Source organism: Vanessa tameamea, chromosome 17, assembly GCF_037043105.1.
Source record: "Vanessa tameamea isolate UH-Manoa-2023 chromosome 17, ilVanTame1 primary haplotype, whole genome shotgun sequence".
NCBI lineage: Eukaryota > Metazoa > Arthropoda > Insecta > Lepidoptera > Nymphalidae > Vanessa > Vanessa tameamea.
In genome coordinates, this window is record NC_087325.1 from 10,459,012 (window position 1) to 10,480,824 (window position 21,813).

The 21,813-nt window shown below is 33.6% G+C and overlaps 1 protein-coding gene and 1 long non-coding RNA gene across 3 annotated transcripts in view; both read left to right on the forward strand.

Annotated features, from left to right (window-relative positions):
- Positions 1-2,152: 2,152 nt before the first annotated feature.
- Positions 2,153-21,813, forward strand: part of LOC135193734 (uncharacterized) — a 149,111-nt gene continuing 129,450 nt past the window's right edge. The window contains exons 1-2 of the long non-coding RNA XR_010309402.1: positions 2,153-2,373; positions 2,722-3,580. This is a non-coding gene — a long non-coding RNA (uncharacterized LOC135193734). The remainder of the gene's footprint in view (positions 2,374-2,721; positions 3,581-21,813) is intronic.
- On the forward strand, positions 5,762-21,285 carry LOC113400577 (sodium-coupled neutral amino acid transporter 9 homolog). 2 transcript variants are annotated; one of them, XM_026640213.2, is made up of 12 exons: positions 5,762-6,025; positions 12,326-12,400; positions 13,166-13,295; positions 14,428-14,531; positions 14,993-15,150; positions 15,624-15,785; positions 16,158-16,364; positions 16,973-17,172; positions 18,226-18,330; positions 19,208-19,276; positions 20,311-20,459; positions 21,004-21,285. In XM_026640213.2, the coding sequence occupies exons 1-12, from the start codon at positions 5,946-5,948 to the stop codon at positions 21,170-21,172; spliced, it is 1,608 nt and encodes a 535-aa protein (XP_026495998.2). In that variant the 5' UTR covers positions 5,762-5,945; the 3' UTR covers positions 21,173-21,285. The 2 variants fall into 2 exon arrangements, with proteins under 2 accessions (XP_026495998.2, XP_064073519.1); XM_064217449.1 differs by lacking the exon at positions 19,208-19,276.

The following is a 21,813-nucleotide window of genomic DNA, read 5'->3' on the forward strand; positions in this document are numbered from 1 at the left end:
TTATTTTATAAGTGCATTTTGATTTTAACCATATTAACATGCTAATTTATTGAATGCAGTGTCGTTAAAATTCGTGTTTAGACTCTAGTAATGTTTTGGTACATAATGAATGCGATAGTACATTATAAAACACCTATACAACCATGAATTTATGTATCAATCCATATACTTTTTATATAGTTTTCTTTTTATATGTAATTTTTTTTAATCATGAACTTGTGATTATGGTCAATCGTTTTAAAGTATGATTATGAGATGTTTAGAAAGACTTGTTTTTTACTATGTAAGTGATTATGAAATAATAACTTTTAATGCTTAATTGTTATGTAAGCTTAGGTGTTATGTTTATTTAAGGTCATGCATTCGCCCATTTATGTTTTATAATTTGTTTAAAGTTTAAAAGAAAGTTTTTGCACGATTGTTTTTAGTTTTGCCTGTACGATTAAATTTTGTAAAAATATCGCATTTTTAATGTATAATATTTGTAAACCCCCAAATCGATATTATAAAATAATATAAGAGTACAGAATATACATGCAAATTCGATTACCATATTGTAAAAAGTAATCGTAAGAAAACAATGAGAAACCCGGTAATGCGTTCAAATTGGTTAAATGAAATTTTGGCTGTGAACTCCCAGACTTGGTTAACTTCTACAAACCTTTACTAGAAACGTTTATGCTAGAAACTTTGAACAACAAGTACCAACATCTACAGCCTGTAAATTTCCTAGTGGTGGGCTAAGGCCTCCTCTCTATCTATCTTATAATATCTACTTTAAAAAGGAAGGTGAAGGCATTCCACCACGCTGCTCTAATGCGGATTGGTGGATTCACATGTAGCAGAATTTCGTTGAGATTAGACACATGCAGGTTTCTTCACGATGTTTTTCTTTACCGCCGAGCACGAGTTTTTTTTTATGATAACGGTAGGTGGACGAGCAAATGGGCCACCTGATGGTAAGTGGTCACCATAGACAATGGCATTGTAAGAAATATTAACCATTCCTTACATCACCAATGCGCCACCAACCTTGTGAACCAAGATGTTACGTCCCTTGTGCCTGTAGTTACACTGGCTCTCACCCTTCAAACCGGAACACAACAATACTGAGTACTGCTGTTTGGTGGTAGAATATCTGATGAGTGGGTGGTACCTACCCAGACGGGCTTGCACAAAGCCCTACCGCCAAGTAATTGATGAATTATAAACACAACATGAAAATTCAGTAGTGCTTGCCTGGATTTGAACCCGCAATCATCGGCTAAGATGTACGCGCTCTAGCCACTGGGCTATCTCGATGAACAATTAATGAACAAATGAACAATAAATCATTTTACTACTAATTCGTAGTCTTGTACTAATTCGTAGTTTTATGATTTGTCTCGTGGACGTTGAACGCTTCTGGGCGAAATAAGGTTATCAATTCGACCTTTTTGTTAGTGCTCTTCGATAGCTTCGCCGATCATGAAACGATTATACTTATTATTTTATATATGAACTTAATGATTATCTTTGGGACACTTTTTTTTATGAAGTAATTTTCCCTAGCTTTGGATTTCGGGTAGAAAGCCTGTGAAGTTGTCACTTGTTTTTGTTTTGAAAGATATGTCAATTACTGGTAATACCAAGATCACAACCACTATTTTTTATTTCCTAGTTTTTTTTCTAGTTCCTGGTAAAAAAATAATTTACGAAGATATCGTTTTGTCATAACTTTATCAAAATCTGTTGAGTCTATCAAGAGTTATAGTTTACGCACATGTTTATTTACTGCTATATCTTATAATATAAATATTAAAAAGTAAGTAATTATAACTAAAATTATTTACTTTCGTTAAATAGATTATAGGGTTTTTTATTTTTCCATGTTTATTATAAATTAAGCTCGAATAATGCCAAGGAGCACAGCTAATTAATTAAATTGTATTTAATTCATTAATCTGAAAACTGGCGCCTGTAAAAGAGTAATTAAAGATTTTTTTTGCCAGAACTTCTTAGTAGAATCTATATATTTTGATTTTGATCCTATAAATTTGGTTAAATGGCGCTTGGAAAATTGTATAAGCTTATTTAAGTAAAGTGTTTTTATACTTTTTTTTTATTATAAGTTGGCAACTCTTCTTCCATCTGTGAAATGACTATCTGTCAATTTACATCGATCAGAAAAAACGTGACTTTGACACTTGACAGTACACTTGGGAAAGTGTTTTTCTATTGCATCATTATTTAAAAAGCAAATAAGATGGGGAATGCTAGCGCAAAAGCCGCGGAAGTGAAAGTGATTGAAACACCGGCGCCGTCAAACGTCGAGAAATCTAAACTTAAGCCGTGCTGTGCTTGTCCAGAAACAAAAAGAGTGCGAGATGCCTGGTGAGGTTATTTTGATATTTTCATTCGTCCTTAATTATATAATATTTGTATATTAATAGTCTTTTTCAAATTTAAGAATTCGTGAAAAAATCTTAATTCTGATTTAATATTAAATAAAAAAACGTGGTCTATACTAATTATTTATTGCATCATATTAATTTTCGGTTAAATCATAAATAAATGATTCCATGTCACTATTAATTCTTTCTTACCAAGGCTGTTGTAGCTTTAAACTATTAGCATATTTTGACTTCCTTCATTCATGTTTCTAGACACTTGCAGCAGAAGTGTTAAGTGAACTTTAAAATTTAAAATAAAAACAATCTCATATTAAAATTTTTTTTACAGTATTATTGAGAATGGTGAAGAAAATTGTGGGCCATTGATTGAAGAACACAAAGCCTGTATGCGAAAAATGGGTTTCAACATATAAAATTCCAAAGTATAGGTTTTTAATTAATTTATGGTGTACATAACCTGTAGAAAAACATTCATTTATGGCTTTCGTTGTAATGTTATTCTTATTACTGCTTAAAAAAAATACTCCGTGGTAAACATTATGACAATTAAATGATTGTAAAGATTAGTAATGTCAGCTTAGAAAAATTATAATTAAAAAGTAAACTCACAATGTCTATTACCAAAAAAAGCCATATTAATGTTCTGGGCAATATGTTTTCATTTTTAAGCTTAAACATGTTTATAAGTAGGGTATGTTAATGGCAGCTTTTTGTTCTCATTTAAAAAAAAAACATTTCATAATTTTATTTAAAAAATAGAATATAACTTTAAATGTAAATTAATTAGATATAGAATATTTTTCGATTTATGTTTAAATAGTATTCATGTGATTAAATACATCTTCATTCATGGATCATTAATTCATTCATTCACACATTTCATTCATTTTCACTATTTATTAGGCGCTAGCCAAAGATATTCATGTCATTACTACATTTTATACATTATTGTAGATGTTTGTGATTTATTGTTTAATTTACATTAATATTTTAGTACCTATTAATAAAATAATTATGACAACTTATAAAAATTTTGATAAAATTACTTTGTAGTGGAATAGTTAATCTAAAGTTTGTTATTTTAATTTTACTCATGGGGCTTTATGAAAACCAAGTGCATTAGCAATACCACTAATATGTATGTCGGAGATCCACAATAAATGGAGTGTGAGCCTGTTTAATTACATGTACAAGACATAACAACTTAAGCACAATAGTAACTGGCACATAAAAGATTTATTGAAAAGAAATAAAGAAGTGGTTCATAATTTGAAAACTTCTGGAAGTAACCATTGGCCCATTTGACAGTCAGCCAATCTGTTCTAAATTCAAAATTGTACATTTTTCTTTTATAAGTACAGTATTATGTTTAGTTTAAAATTAAGAATGATGTTTGGTTGTTGGCTCGATTATACAAACAGATATAATATCTCATTTTGTTTGTAATAACGTATTTTATTTGTTAATACTATCAAAAAATTAATAAAAAAATTGCTTTATCAGTAATTATAATAAGGATCTGCCGCATTTTGATGTTAAAACAAAAATGGAATAAAAATAATAAGAAGTATTGTTTTGTTAAATTGTTTCTTTTTTTTTTCTCTTAAAATATTTTAACAAATGTTAAATTATTGCACGCAAAATATTTAAGACATTAGCTTTGAGTGATTACTTAGGAGAAAGAGATTACATTTCTAAAAAATCAAGAATGTAGCATAGTATAGTTTAAGTATTAAGTATTTAATAGTTTTAGTACAAGGTGGACGTGAGTAAATCACTGTTTTGTGCTTCAACATTATAAATTCACAGACACATGGCTGTGGAGAAAGCAAAAAAATATTAGCGATACGCCAACGAAACGAAATTTTAATGTTTGTTTAAAGTTCTCTAAAAGTACAGTACTTTTATAAAAAAATATATATTCAAGTCTATGTAACTGTTAGGCTAAAGGGCCCTTTTGAGGTGACGCGTTGGCGCTTAGCGCAGCATGTCGCTCAAATGTTTAAGTATACTATCTGTTATATTTAATCAAAAGCGTAGGTAACATTTGTTTATATATTTTAGTAAAGCAGAAACTTATTGATGATTTTTACAAACAAATATTAAAATTCTGTCTCAGAATATTAGAGGGATGAGATATAATGTATGTGGTAGATGTGTAATCGATCTCTACATCTTAAATTTAATGTTGTAAGCCTGTCAATTTAAAGAGGCACAAGTAACATGTAGCCAGACAGGCTGAGTCTAGTACTCGCCCGAACGCATGGTGACGCTGTAAAGGCCAGTAGGGCCAACAGCACAACTACAAACAGACATAAAAGTTTAGCCAGACTATTTCTCTGTAGTCTTTCAATCAAACAGTTCGGTCTGCTAATTATATAAATTCGAAAGTTTGTAAGGATGTATGGATGTTTGTTACTCTTTCACACGGAAACCGCTGAATGGATTTGAATGAAACTACAACAAAATAGTTTATTCATCAGCTGTAATATGAAGACATTGCGTTTATTTCTTTATTGAATTAAACCGTATTAGCATATTGCCTGGGTAGGCAGTGTCTTTTTATCTTTATGCTCTCCACTGAAATCTACCTCTTAACGCTAAAAATACTGAACCGATTTATATGAAATATTTTATCGAGATGGTTAAAGTCTCGGGAAAGGACATGAGCCTGTGAGACCTTAAGAAGGAGATGGAGTGGGATCGGGAAAGGGCTGCTGGTGGAGACGATGGAGGCGTCGTCTTAGCGTTTCCACTGCACCGGTTGCCCGGGGATTGAAAGATAGGGCGTTGCATTTTTGACTTATTTTGACCTATCAGTTCCTAACGGGAATACGTCGAATTACCAATAACCTTGTATATACACGGTACACATACAATCATTTTTTACAATTTTTGTCTGTTTGTTCCGGCTAATCTCTAGAACGCCTGGACCGATTTTGACAGGAGTTTCACTGGCAGATAGCTGATGAATAAGGAATAACTTAGGCTTATATTTTAGAATGATAGATAACATAATAATAAAGTCACGCTGCAATATCCAAATACTGTCCAGTACCGCTCACAGCCCTCGCGCCGCCGTCACCACGAGTTCCTTCCATCAAAGACTTAATATAAAAAAGCTACCTAATACAGAATTAATAAGTTATAGTAAAATCTGCGAACTGAACAATAACTTTTTTGTAAAATTTAAACGCGCACAAAGTCGCGGGCACAGGTAGTAAACTTTGAAAACAATACCAGAATAATATTTAAAAAAACTTATGATAGTGAATAATAGGTCTTTAACTATATTCTTGAGTCGAGACAAAATCACACTACAATAATTACGATTAATCTTGAAACTTGCGTAAATACTGGGTTCAGTAATTCAGTTACATGTTAATGGTCGCTCTTATTAGATGTCCCCACTGGTCGGGAGACGCATCATTATAACCTATAAGAAAATATTTCCTCTGATTGAGGATTAAATCATAAACATAAATGTTTCGTGTGCAAGAATAAACTGTATTTTATTGGGTGTAATTTTTTTAATGTATTTAGTTTTGTAAAATGCGTTTAAAAAGAGATTCAGTTCAAAACAGCGACAACGAAACCACTGGAAGTTCGGTAAAATCAGTTGACAGTTATGGGTGAGTAAAATGAAATAGTTTTAAGCATTTTGTGTTGTTGCTTATTTGTCTCGTGAACTGACAAAAATTAAATTGTTTTTTTCTGAACAATTGTAAAATTGCAATTTTTTGTCGGAGTATACTATTACTTTTTCTAAATGTTAGCAATTGCAATAAAAAATTTAGATTTCAATTAAATACATTATTTAGATTTGTCGTAGTTATAGTTAGTACACGAACGAAGAGCTTAATAATTGTATAAGCAAACTGGATATTGTCTATAAATAGATATTTATAAACAGGTCTCGGTTGAATCAGAATATTTTTGTACCATACGAAAAAAAAAAAACCTTACGCACGCTGAGTTCTTGTAGGTATTTGCGCTTGACCCTAAAACGTTGACACAGTGATTATATATTAACAGAACTATAAAACATTTGTTTTTATTACTCACTTCAATAAACTGAATCATTTTTCTTTGTTTATCATACGTGATACATACATCAATTTATATCAAATTATGTATAGTCTATTTCAGACGAAGACGGAATGAAGATAAGCAAACCGTAGATTAATGTATTCTATGCGATTGGATAAAAGCCAAGCCATATTGTGAGCTACTAACAGTTCATCCCAGGTCCATAATTATTATAATACAACCTTATTCCATTACTACTTATATCCACTTTACAAAGTTCCTATAACAGCTTCGTTGACGTTCAAAACGTCTCTATTTCATAAATCCATAGTGAATATCATAGATTAATCAAGATTTCGACCAATGATATCGCATCAATTCGACATCACACGTTTATTTGTCCTCTTGTGGTTGAAGTAGAGCTATCGCTCTTATGTTATTACCTGAATAATATTAAATTGTTTAGGTAGGTATTCAAAAACCATAAAAAGGAACAAAAATATCAAAGAAGGAGATATCCTAATGGTGAACCTTAACCGAAGATAACCTGTTAAAACCCAAACGAGGGAGTCTCTACTGAATTTTCAAGAGTTTAAATTGTGTATACAATGAACGCGAAGGAAAGCATCATGAGTAAACCTTTTTTTTCGCTGGAATTACGCGTTTGCCCTACGTTAAGCGTTGGAATCGCCGGTGCCCAGAACGACTACTCTGTCGAAGGACAGAATTTCATCAAATATTAAGTTTCCTTTTCCTTAAACGCATTTGTGATAGGGATCTATTTGAAAGCTTTAAAAATAACTTGAACAAAGCTTAAAGACTAGTCTCGATGATTTATTTAATCCGCCATTGGCCATACTCACATATATTTACCGTCAAATATAGTAGTAGTAGTAAATATCTAAATAATGTATTCATCACCCAAGAGGGCGAAATTTGGGATGAATGTATAAAAGCTAGTCTTTATTTAAGTTAGAAACCTGCGAGTCAGTGTTTAAGTTTCTGTTTATAAGTAAAAGACAAACATTACCGTATTTTCGTATAGGATATCACAGCCGTGTAAAATGTGATATCCCATCAAGTTATCCTATTTTATCTTCACACTGAAATCTGTGTCGATGTTATCAACTTCTCCAATATGATGTATTTACACACATTGTGTTGTTACATATTCATATTAACTATATAAACTAACTTTTTTTGGTGTAATGTCTTCTTTAGCCGCGTTAAGTGATTTTTGGTGGGGGAAAAATTTATAAGTACGCGTCAAACATGCGTGACGTATTGCGCTGTTGTAGCCCATCATATTTTTTGATAAATAAACAAACTATATAAAAAATTATATATAGACATTTTATTAGCAATATCAGGATTATTCGAGATAAGTGGGCGTATATTCAAACGATTTTATATGAACGAGCCACAAATTTAGTTAGTTTTTAATTAAACAAATCAATTACACAGATATATTCACAATTGTCATCAAAATCGATTCGTTAATAAATCATTTACAAAAACACACATAAATCACTGAATCTATTACAAAAGAATAAAGATAATGTTGGAAATTAGCGATTCGTCGCAAACGTGGTGCGCGGGAAATCTTGAAAGTAACTGTCGATCCAAGATGGCTGCCGCGCTACCATCGACGCGACGCTTCACTAGAGCGCCGTTCAACTCCCATTGACACTCTTTTCCAACCAGTATGAATAAACAAGACTCAGTCTCGTGAACAAGACATTCGTAGATAATGTCGAAATATCGAACTCCATCAAATAAAAATAAAAAACATGGTAAATATCCCCGTTATAAATACTGTTAGTAAGACTGATATTAGTTGAGTATTTCAATTAACAAATGTGGAAATTGAAATTATTCAGACTAAAAAAGAATTCCAAGGTTTTGAGTTTTCACATCTGTCCTCATGACTACCTTTTTTTCTCTCTTTACTTTAATGCCGTCTCACGCACACTAAGACACCTGGATCTTGTTTTAAGGCGCACCCCTCCACGTTAAAACATCTGCGTGCTTTAGTATCAGTGACATTCGTGGCTTCGTGCTTATTTTTGTAATTCAGTGAATAGATCATTACACAAACATTGTTCTTATATCATACATTAGAATATCTCAGAGTATGAAAAATATCTATGTATGAGTATGTAAAATCCGTATAAAATATAGAGGAAAAAAATGTATAAAATATAAAGGAAAATATGTACGAAAAAAAACCTTCAATTGTCAACGTCAAGAATTAAAGATTCTGTGTCTTACGAACGAAGCTAAGAACGCAAATATGAGAGAAATATTTTCCTTAATTGTTATCAATATTAACAAATTGCCAAAGTTCGCATTATATGCCTAAATGTATTCTTAACGATACTTTTATAAAAAAGTCTCTACGATAGGCTTATCTACAACTCGATTAAAACAGTGCAACATAAACTGTAGTAGGCAATGATATTCTAATAAATAGATATGTTATACACTTACTAAACAACAGAAAAAAGTGTTCCGCGCCGGGGGCCGTTTATTTTACATTTCGCTTCAAGTAAAAAGGAAAGCTTGATAAAAACAATAACAATAAAAGAGACAATATGTTTTAATTGCGTGTGAATGTAAACAAATATTATTCGGGCCACCAATCACCGCACGTTGCCATCATAGACTAACAAATTCATTAGGCAGAAGGTACAAACCACGTGTACAGAATTTGTAGCCGGGATTTATGCCTATATAACAAATAAATAGTATAAAAGGTAGGTGAAAAATTTAAGACGTTTAAAAAGAAAGAAATACACATATTATAAAAAACAATCATACACCTTCGAAAAGTTTCAATTTATTTCTTTTCTGTTAAGCTGTTCTTTCGAAATGTAATCTTTTTTCTTTAAATCTTTCAATATCACGGCTATGTTGGCAACACTTTTCTTCAGTCTTTTATTTTGTTGAGCTAGTACCTTGTTTTTTTTCTGCAACAGTTTTTTCTTGCATGTTAATTCACGTACGCGTTTTTTAAGTGCTGCTATTCTGGGTGTTTCAAAAATATCTACCATATCCAGTATGCTGACATTGTCGAGACTTGTCGGGGAGTTTTCAATATTTATATTGATGTGTTCCTGGGAAATAAAACAATATAAGTAAAATATATCTCGTCACTATTGAGGTAGGCTAGAAATATATATATATATATTTCATTTAGTTTTTTACTCTTTTTATTACCTCTATAACGGGAACAGCGTTCTTTTTGAGAAGTGTACGACCTTTGTTTGAAGAATATTTATCGGTAGCTTTGAAATGATTGCTACAAATTCTACTACTTTTTGAAGGCGTCCAACTGCATGCACTTCTTTGTTTACGAACAATTGCGATCCATTCTTGAAGCCGAATCTCGGAAGTTGGAAACCTACGAAGAAAAGACGGTAAATAGTCAAACTCGCTGTTGTCACACAGTAAGGTAATATAAACGAATGATTTCTTTGTTTACGAACAATAGCGATCCACTCTTGAAGCCTGATTTCAGTGGTAGCTTTATTTTAACATATTATGTTAATGATAAACTATTTATATTTTCTTTTCTTATATTCGACAAGTTTAATTTATAATTAAGTGTATCAAACAAAATTATAAAAAGGTTATTAAAAGAAAAAGAGAACTCTGGAGTAAAGATGACTTTACTGCCTAATATTCGCATCTGTACTTTTATTCTATGTACGGAACGCACGCATACTTGTCGTTCTTACGACAAAAAAAAATGTCCGTCTGTCATAGATAATTGACTGCACGAAAACACTAATTTCGAGTTTGTTTACCCAATTAGGGACGTACATGGGGTATGGAGTAGACAATGCGTTGAGTTCACTCTAAAGACATACCTACTGATTTTGAAAGTTCTTGGGCCGCATTTTTTAAATAACATATATTTATTTAAAATGTAAATTTTAAAAGATATTAAAATCAAAATCAAGATATTGTTTATTCAAGTAAGCGTTAACACTTTTGAAACGTCATTTTACAGAAATATATTAAAACCGGTTTGGAATGTAGATTCTACCGAGAAGAACCGGCAAGAAACGCAGTGCTTACTTTTTTCTAACATTGGAAGTAAATTACCTATGACAGTTAAACAGACAAGCTGACCAGACAGACGTTATCCTGCCTTTGCTATGAATATTCAATTGGAATGGTTATAGGTTCATAAAAAAAGAAAATTTATTTCAAAACGTATTGTTTATTATTATAACATACGCGAAAAACGCGGATTTTAAGATTTATGCCACTAACACTTAGGTACATCCATGCGATTTATTTATCGTCATTACAAAGGCTAGCCGTCTATGAAATGAGCACTAAGAAATCAAAAAATAATTATTCTATTACTATAGAATAGTTCCGTTCCATGCATCTGTTATAAATGATATTTGCAGTGCGCATTCTGTCAATTGCACCAACTGTCAAACAACTACGTCAAACAGTTGCATTAAAGGTTATATTAGAAAAGTGAATGAAGATCACATTAAATTTTCTTTAATTTTCTAATGTCCCGAGCAACTTACAATTTTTTTTTCTTTTATAAGAACCTTCTACTAACAATAACGAACATAAATCAAAAAAAATATAAGCGAAACTGGTTTAGCCGTTCACGCGTGATGCCATAACCAAGTAATATAGGGATTAATTTTTATACATTTGCCTCTATCCTGCCTGAAAGTCAACAAGTATTAGCTCCACGCTTTTCTCATTTATATAATGTTATGTTTTATTTATTAATGTTTTTAACAAATGATTTAAATTTATAAATTAGCAGCTTTAATAATATCTGTGGAAATTTATTATAGGAACGAATACCTTGCCCCAAGAAGGAGCTGCTTACGCTAGCGTAAGCGTAACTTAGCGTAATAAGCTTATCCTATAGCTCGTTTAACGTATATTCAAGAAAATATACGAAAAACGAGCGCAGATACACTATATTTCAAAAATACGTACTATTGAACCCGAGGAAAGTAAAATGGCATGTAGTTTTATCACCCAAACTACAAATAGTAATAATAGTAACAATTCTGTCTTAAGCACAACAAAGGTACTGATGCATGCAGTGTTCTAGCGATTTTTTTCTGTCGGCAAGAAATATTTTTAAGAGATGTTCTGGGCGATTCACTGCTGGTCTCAGTCTGTAATTGGTATCATAGACGTGTCCCTAGAAACAGACTTGGCTAAGGCGGTCCTGTTCTTACACTACAAAAAGTTTAAGAACGTTAAAAATTACTCCATGAAAATTTTAGTAGAGCAATTTTATAGTAGGTATTAAGTTTACACACAAATAATTCATATTAGCCTTTTATTTAATTTGTTGCATATCACTTAAATGAAATTGATTGGTCTATTTATAAACATTAATGGTTATACACGTACATTGTAAATTACACTATCTAAACTCGGGGTGTGGGATCAAGGGAGTTCTCGCTGTCGCCTTGAAATCGTATCATAACGATTGACAAAGACCATGCTTACAAAAGTATTTATTTACAATAGGTTATAGGGTACCTATGTATTCAATTGCATCGAGAAAATACGTAAATCAAGACATGTTTTTGTGTTAAATATTGTTTTTGAATATTGAAAAAAAAAACTGCAAATGAAACTGTAGGAGTAGTCATAGTAGAAATATATTCAAAGAAGTTAGAAAAGGCTGAAAGGCCCCAACATGGTTAATCCGGTCGTGATTTTGCCCAAGCTGACTTTTCATTTAGTTTTTTAGAGCTTGGACTATGTTCTTATAGGAAAATTCATTTTAAATTATGTTTTTCTTTTTTAGCGACTGAAAATAACCGTTTGATTATTTTATATTATAAAGTATTGTTTTTTTTTTTATCCGTGAGATAAGATTTAACATATAATTCTTATAGGGTGTTCGGCACCGGATGTTCCGATTGCTCGGACTGTGAGGGCGGAGAAGACAGGAAACGAATTTATAAATATGAGTAAGTAAAAATTTGACTATTATTAACCCCAGTGTCGGATTTAAAATTCAGGCCCTGGGGCCACAAAGGAGTGGAGGCCCTAGAGCAACAGAGGCGTGGAGACCCTAATAATTATATTATGAATTAATTTGAATATTTTAATTTCAATCAGTAAGTAAGTACTGCATTTACTTGTATCGGTAACTTTTAAAACGATAATTAGTATCATTATGATATTTGTTAACTCGACGGAACCTCTGTTGTGGAGGCCCCTCTCGTGTTGAGACCCCAAGGCAGTTGACTCGGTTGCCCTCACCTAAATCCGGCCCTGATTAACCCGGAATCATCTCTCAGCAGGGAAAAGATGTTCAATGGTGAGATCTTGATTCCACTGAGGTTTGACAGATATATACAATGCACAAGTTTTCTGATATTAATTAACTACATTGTCAGAACATAATATATTATAATGTGCCTTCTATTTTTATAAACTATAATTTAAAAATAAGTCTTATTAACTAAAATGTAATCAACTTTAGGGTTCTCTGTAACGGCTATATTGCTTTTCAAGCGACTATACAATACAGCTTAGTTTCAAAGACAATTCCATAATATTATTATTCAGGAACTAAAAAGGGTCTACAATAATATGAATACAGACGCTAAATGATGAATTAAGGAAGTAGAGCAATTTTACCATAGACATTTCGTAGATGTATTAGAGTATGCAGACTAACTTTTAAGTTATATTTTGGTTAAGACCCTGACTTTAAGTCTATTTATCAGCAAACTGACGACGAGATCGACCAGCTGCACAAGTTTCCACAGCACGGCTGATCACGAAGCTTACCCTCTGCTGATGGCAGCTAACTTAACTAGTACCTATAAGACGATCAGCTCAAGTTCTGACACATTGGTAATTTTTTTTTTAAATAAATATTTATAATTTACAGGCAGAGGCATTAAATTTGTTGTAATATATTTTTACTAACATTTTTTTCTTCAAAAACTTTTTTTTTGTTTACCTGATGTACTATTAGCACTGTAAGAAATTTAAATAACAGTAACAATTAAAAAATATGCGAATGGAATGAAATATAAACGATCTTTGTGTCTGGGGTCGGAATGCAGTGATTTACGACCGATTTAATTACTACACAATCAAAACCATTGCATGTTATTAATACGCAAAAGATAAATGAACGTAAATATAGTATCGTGAATTATTTGCATTTTATCTTGCTCCGATACAATTTTGTGTAGGAAGAACGGGAGACTTGATATCGTAACGATAAAATGTGCGTAAAAACTATTCACGTGACAGCTCAGTGCTATATAGAAGTAGTACCTACATTTAACCTGTAATATTTTGTTATGATGCAGGGTGTATCCTGTCTTATGACTATTAACTGTGACTTAAATCTCATTGAATTCCAGTCAGCAGTTAACGAGTCGAGTAACGTTTCATAAATTCAATGTATGTTTTGTTTTTATAATTTAATTAAATACGATGTTCACCTGTCCGAAGTGTTGTGTATACATGTATGCGTTGTCTATTGTTTACTCTAAATCCTCCACTTTTTAAATCAACCAAGATCATTATTTAATTTTAATATAAAGAGTTTTTTTAATAGAATAAATAAAAACTCTAAAAATCCTGAATTTGCAGCAAGGGATACGAACGTAATACCACAGCAACCGTACTACACCGTATAAACTAAAACAAAGTCGCTTTCCGTAATCTGTGTATACGCTTTACTCGTATTAAAGTACTCGGTTTTTACCAATCAACGGAGTGATACAATAAGAAGGTTGAATTATTAATTAATTAATTAATTATAAGAGTAATTTCAACGTTCCTAGCCGGAAATAAATTAATAATTTTTCTTTTTATATTTTTTCTTTAATCTGAGAGTTGTACATAGACACTATTGTACGAATGTGCAGTATAGTTAGCTACTCCTCCCGGGTAGCTAATTACAGGCGAATTTAAAGGTAACATTACGGGTTTAAATATTTTCTATTGCTCGTTATTATATATTCTTTAGGGCCCGGCGGATTTATCCGGGAGTGACATCTTAGCAACCTACAAACGAACAATGGAGAAGAATGTCAAATCAGAGAAGAATAAGCAAAGCTCTCTTGTAACCATGTGAGTCCTTTATTGGTGACATAATGATAAGGACTGGCAGCTGCACAGAAAATTAAGAGTGTTCTCCATCACTCTCATAGTCCTCATATTATGATCACATCACTAATATAAGTCATTTTGTATTATAAAATAATAGACCAGCCATTGCTATAAGCTCTATGATAAGATACTTGGTGGTAGGGCTTTGTGCAAGCCCGCCTGGGTAAGGTACCTCCCACTCATCAGATATTCTACCACCAAACAACAGTACTCAGTATTGCTGTGTTCCGGTTTAAAGGGTGAGTGAGTGAGGGACATAACATCTTATTTCCCAAGGTTGGTGGCGCATTGGCGATGTAAGAAATGGTTAATATTTCTTACAGCGACATTGTCTATGGGCGGTAGTGACTTACCATCAGGTGGTCCATATGCTCGTCCGTCAATCTATACCAGTAAAAAACACCAAGTATTATATATTACAGTTTCTCAATATGGAACACAATAATGGGTTCATCTCTGCTAACGATGGCGTGGGGCGTGGAGCGCGCGGGGTTGCCGTGCGCCCTTTTTCTGCTCGCCTTCATGGCAGCTCTGTGTCTCTATACGGCTTACATTCTTCTCAGAGTAAACGTTCACCACGGTACGTCATGAATAATATAAATTAATTATAGGAAATAATTAATTTATAAGCTTTAAAATAAATGTAATTGATTTTATTATTTAAATTATAAGAAAATACCAAAACGAAGAATCGCGTTAGCAAAACCAGATATGGGAAGTAGGAAACGAGTTAACGGCACGGATTCCAGCGAATAGATACTTTTGTGACGTTTTAGATATCTCCTTCTTAAAAAATTAAATTAATAAAAATAATTTTTATTGCAATAACATTAAGTACAAATACTAAATTATCTCCCTCATAAATATTATAGGCGACGTATTAAAGAAAAGGTGAAGTAATGAATACATCGAAAAGTTCAATAACCTAAATATTATTACTAGTCTTTCGTAAAATTTAAGCTCATCAATGAAGCTCTGCTAACGTGCGAATCCGACGAAACGGCTAGTAGAGTAGATCAGTCGAGACATGACATAACATGTGCGTGCGCACAGGCGGCGACAGCTGCGAGGTGCCGGCGCTGTGCCGCTCGCTGCTGGGCACGGGCGCGGCGGGGCTGGCGCACGCCTTCAGCCTGCTCGTGCTGCTCGGGGCCAACATTGTCTACTGGCTGCTCATCACCAACTTCCTCTACCACACCGTCAACTACTTCATGGGTAACGACAATCAAATTAATCATTAGTACAACGAGACAAATATATTTTTGGAAAACAGTGAAAATTTAAATTATTTCTGGAACTAATAAGTAGTAATAATTATTAATAAAAACGAAAAAGTCAATTTATCAATTATGTTAAAAACAATGTGTTTTATAGTTTTGAACCTTTTCAATGTATTCATAAAGATAATTACTCAGTCCGGTCCGATGGCGGTTAGACGTGTGACGTCTTTTGGACATGTGGTGGACTTTTATTTGGCATGGCACCTACGTGTCACCACGATTTTTTCTTTCACTGCATACACAAATCAAGCACATGAAAATACAAATGGTGCTTACTTGGGATTCATTAATCTATTTCAATTTACAGATGTGAATACGTCAAACTCGACAGTTTACAACGCAAGCCTCTTGTGTCCCAAGCACGACCCTCTGATCACTCCTGCTGACCAACCGATAGTCGACCCCTCGCCGTATTGGGGTCTCCACACCACGGTTCCCTTTTACGTGGCTATCATCGTCTTTCCACTTCTCTGTTTTAAAAATGTCTCATTTTTCACCAAATTCAACTCTTTAGGTGAGTTATTTCTCCATTCTAGAATTTAATAAAATATTCTTAGAAGTAGCCATTGTCGTAAGATACTATTTAACTTGTTTTATGTAGGTAGTTTGAGTGGGTATTATGAAACTACATGCCTTTTCCAATAACATCAAAAAAAGAAAAAAAAATGTTGCTTATCGTTAGAATATGTGTTGAATAATTTGTTCTTCTCACCTACCCATACGTAGACCTAACTTTTTTTAATAATATCACAAAGCTATACACACAAATTATATAAGAGTTTCCGGTATATCACGCACAGTCCTCTGGCATTCTGTATGTTAGGAGTAAATAAAATTAGTAATAAGTTGTGACATTATCTCCTCTAAACTTGTTGTTTATCATTAGTTGGACAGTACGCAACAAACTATGTACGAGTAGGATCTATACCAAATAAATATGTCGTAATAATTACATATATATTAAATAAAAGTTTGGCAAGAGTTGTAAACCTAATCGAGATATTAATACACTGGTACATCACAGGTATTGAGGTAAACTCATAGACATTTACTACTTTTATTTATATTATATCTATATTAGTTAGGCATTTAGTGTTAAGACTTCGCCAAAAATCGTTTCAGGAACCCTATCGGTGTTCTACCTATTACTGTTCGTAATGGTAAAGGGCTGGACTTGGGGAATCAACATGGGGGAAGTGGAGGTGACGGAGCGGAAAGGGGGCAGTGACGCGGCCGTGCTCAGTGGAATGCTCGCACTTTCATTCTACATCCATAATATTATAATCACCATTATGGGCAATAATGCGAGACAAGACAAAAATGTAAGGGACAATGCCGATCCTAATACTATTTATAATTAGCTCTTTATGTCCAGCTAACTGCCTACCATTATGGGATATATTTACTATATTTGTTGAAATATCCTCTTATAACTCTACTCTTACTCTAGCTCTACTCCACAACTCTTCTCCAACTAAAAGAAATGTTACTCTCCCTAATATTAAACTTGCTTAATTATTATTGCTAATAGCACGGTTGATATATTATCAGCTTTTAATGAATGTTGGTTATATTATTATGTTAAGTAGAATATATGTGTATTTATATAGAAATTATTTACATTAAGGCCTTAATTATATACGAATATAAATTAAAAATGGCTACTGGACATATAATGAGGGCGTGGGATGGTGCAACATTGCCCTGTTGAATCACAGTTCCGATTGACCAGTGGAAGCAATAAGGCGAGGTGTTATACTTTTAATTAAGTTTTTTGTACAATTACCCCGTCTATGTATTTAATTATGTTTATATTATGCGTACAAGAACATTTGTATATTTCCTGGACTTTCGTTTGGGAGATAAAGATCATTTTGTAATTGCCATATTTTAATCAGTCCGTTATGCTTTTGTTCTACATTTCAGTAACTTTATGGCAAACGTAGTCTCAATAGACGATCATTATTATTATTCATCGATACTCTATAATAATATTATAAATTCAAAAATAGCTCTATTTTTCTGTCTGACTGTAACGCTTTCACGACTGAACCGACTTTGATGAAATTTTGTATCGTATTGAATCAAGTTTGAACTTCAAGGAAATACTCTTTTATATACTTAACACCTGATGATGAACCAAGCGACAACTAGTTTAACACATGTAATGAAAAAAAATATATGTACGTCGACTTCAGAGTCTACTCCCTCCTTTCTCTCCTCCCTCTTAAAAAGCGTCAATGATTAGTGGTGAAATTATTTCATTACATTCAAATCTACATTGTCTTATAAAATCAATAATATTTACCTATGTTCTTTACCGAAAAATGCTCTTACATATAAGTAAAACTTGTCTAAGTATAATTTTGTTTCAGGGTCGCGATCTAACGGTAGCTTTCCTGCTGGTGACAGTGACTTACACGCTCGTGGGCGCCATCTTTTATATCTGCTTCCCGCTCTCCAAGTCGTGTATAGAAGATGTATGTATTCATTTATTTCTTTTATGTATGAGCCTCTTGTGAATACCATCCAGTATATAATTTGTCGCTAAACATTAAATAATCTGTATTTCTCTCGTGGTCTGACGATTGTTTGAGCCAGTGTGTAATTTGTATGTTAGTAGGTTATTATCTCCGAAACTAATGATCCAATTCTATAACTTTTATACCGGTAGAAACCTATATTATACTAGATTTCTATAGGATATTAAAGATAATTATTTATATCATATTTTCTTTATTAAAAAAATTCACCCGTGCGAAGCCGGGGTGGATCGCTAGTATAATAAATAAGTGTTGTGTACGGTTGGATGGACCGTTGTCGATGAAATATTTTATTTTATTTTTGTGTGTATTTGAGGGTAACTGGGTGGATGATTGACCCGATAGGTGGCGGTAGAGCCGAGATGGCCCAGTGGTTAGAAAGCGTGCATCTAAACCCAGGGGTTTGAACCCGCAAAGCACCACTCAAATTTCATATGCTTAATTTGTGTTTATAATTCATCTCGTGTTCGGTGGTGAAGGAAAACATCGTGAGGATATCTGTTTGTGTCTTATTTCAACGAAATGTCAATATAAATCAAACAACCCGTATTGGAGTACCGTGGTGTATTATGCTTCAAACCTCTCCTCAAAGAGAGAGGACGCTTTAGTCTATGGTAAATTTTCGGGCTGTTACTATGTGGTGGCGGTGTGGTCAGAAGGTAAATAATTAATTCACGCAGACGAAGTCGGTACGGGCAGCTCGTGTTATAGACGTAATTCGCTTTTATAAATAGTTTCATTTCAAGTAATCAATGCAAAGTTAATGTTTGGTGTCGTCGCTTATTTCGATAAATACCTTGTTACTCTGTTACAGAATATTTTAAACAATTTCGAGATGCATGACGTAATGACAGCCATTGCGAGGGCGTTACTTCTTTTCCAAGTGAGTTAATATATTTTTCAATCGTTATTTTTGGCAAATGTAATATATTTAAAAGTACAGGTACAAGAGCTGGTAGTTTATAATGGAATCCATTACCTTGGAGAATAAGGAGGTGATGGATATGGGCTTATAATTGGACGGGTCTGAGTGGTTGCCTTTTTTAGGGAGCGGGTGCACCCAAACGGTATTCTAGGAGTTCGGGACGACGCCTAATGCGAACGCTGAATGCGGAACGCCGGAAAAGAAGCACATGTCTGTAGCAGGATTGAAGTGATGCCATTGGGTCCATTCGATTTATGAATATCCAAGAAAAGACGTGCTTTACAAACTGCACTTTGCCGGAATTTAACTTTCGGCATGGTAGTATCACACCGCGGGATTGTTGATGGTGACTTTAGTGACTCACCGTCCCTGTGCAGAGATTGAAAATAATGCTGACACAAATTTCCTAAGAGAGCCTTAGCGAGAGACCAGAACGCACGTTGTCCTAAAGAGAGGCGCACCAGTCTCTCGCCAATTCTGCCATTGTCGCTTCGCTTCTAATGTCTTCGTCTTAGCAATGACGTTTTTGAAGGACCTAGAGGCAGAGTTATATTTCTTATATTGCTTTGGTTTTGCTTCGATTAAGAGTAATGTTTTCTAAACATCAGGCCGCCTCGGTTTATCACTAATTTGTAAATCTTTAGAACACGTGAATCTTAACTGATGATTGCGGGTTCAAACCTTTGCAAGCACTACTGAATCTCTATGTGCTTAATTTGTATTAATTATAACTTATTTCGTGCACGGCGGGAAAGGAAAACATCGTGAGAAATTCTGTACGTCCACCAGCTCGTGTCGGAGCAGCGTGGTGGAATAAGCTTCAAATGAGATACTGTGAATATCTTACCGTTACGTTTAACTTTTTTTGTAAATGATAATTACAAATTCAACCCTTTGTAAAACTCACTCTGTAAAAAATAACTCGAAGCGATTCCATCTGGTCAAGGTAAACAAGCACGATCTAGTGACAAAACGGAGTGCGGGTGTGGCAGGTGATCACGGTGTACCCGCTGGTGGCGTTCATGCTGCGCGGCGAGGCGGCGCAGCTGTGCCGCGCGCCCGCGCCGCTCGTCAACGCGGTCGCCGTGGCGCTCTGCGTGCTCGTGGCGTGCCTGTGCCCCGACATCGGCACCATCATAAGGTACCGACGGAGCCCCACCCTTGTCGCACTTCATATGAGTACTATTAAGAATATATGCGTCCACAGTCTGTGAGATATTCGTCTTATTTAACCATTAATTAAATTTATCAGTTTGCTTACTCTGCCTGATGAATAATCCGGCCCGGATTATCCATGAGGCAGGATAGGCAACTTACAGGGACCCTGAATGGACTAAGGTCTCCTAGACGAGGCAAAAAACTAAAATAAGGTTTTGTAATTCATTCATAACGAAATTGTTAAGACCAAATATTGCTCCAATTAAATAGGTTGACGGCATACCTACGTAATATAGTAAAAAACATCATAATTCTATAAAAAAAATGTGTAGTTGCAGAAAAAAAAAATCAGATAGTTAGAAAAGGGTAACAGGACGTGCATTGTCCAGGGGCGTTATATCAAATTTTCGTCACAAAAGTATTTACTATTTATGGTTTTGGAACGCTCTATTCCTAAATAGATTCATATCGAACTGGACGAACATTTATTTTTTATATAGATTTTTAAAATAACGTTCGGTTGTCAGATACACGGGCGCAGTGAGCGGGTTGGTGCACGTGTTCGCGTTGCCGGCTTTGCTACAGATGCAGTCTCTGCGACTACGAGGGAAGCTGACTTGGTGGAAAGCACTGTTTTACGCTCTCATTATAGTCTTCGGGACTGTTAATCTTGTGATGCAATTTTTTATTGCATAATATTATACTGATAATTATTTATAAATTCAATATTTTGTCTCCGTTTTGCAATAACATTGAAAAGGATCTCACGTTTGTACCCTATACCTATGTAAATAAAGTTTTAATTGTTATTTGATGTTTTATTATTTACAAAAACATTAGTCATTTAAAATGAATTTTGCATTGCATTAAATGTTACTGTTGTCGTTTGCAAGTATAGTGTCATTGTTTGCAAGTTTAGTGTTGTCGGTAATAAATATTAAGGTGAAAATGAATTCCAATTATAAATGCAATAAACTCAGGGATGTTATGTAATTTCAGATCTGGATATGGACACGGGTAATTAAAATAACAAATATTAGATTATTTATAAATTGTATAAGAGATAATTTCAGATAAAAATTTGACTTTATATTTAAGCTATAATTTGTTATAAGGTATAATCACAAAAAAGGAGCCTCAAAAACCATTAGCTACTCGCTTTAAGTGTAACACTGTGTAAAAACAAATTCAAATAAATATTTACTTTTTATCGGATTCAATTACGTTTACGGAGATCTAACTTGATATGAAAATTATTAAATACATTTCGATGGACACTTTTTTGGGTAAATTCGTTTGAAATAGGTCTCCTTACATCTACATTCCATACAATAATC

Coding starts and splice junctions, on each gene's coding strand:
- LOC113400577 (XM_026640213.2), top strand. CDS start 5,946: ATGCGTTTAAAAAGAGATTCAGTTCAAAACAGCGACAACGAAACCACT. Junction 12,401..13,165: donor AAACGAATTTATAAATATGA/GTAAGTAAAAAT, acceptor TCTATTTATCAG/CAAACTGACGACGAGATCGA. Junction 14,532..14,992: donor CAAAGCTCTCTTGTAACCAT/GTGAGTCCTTTA, acceptor TATATATTACAG/TTTCTCAATATGGAACACAA.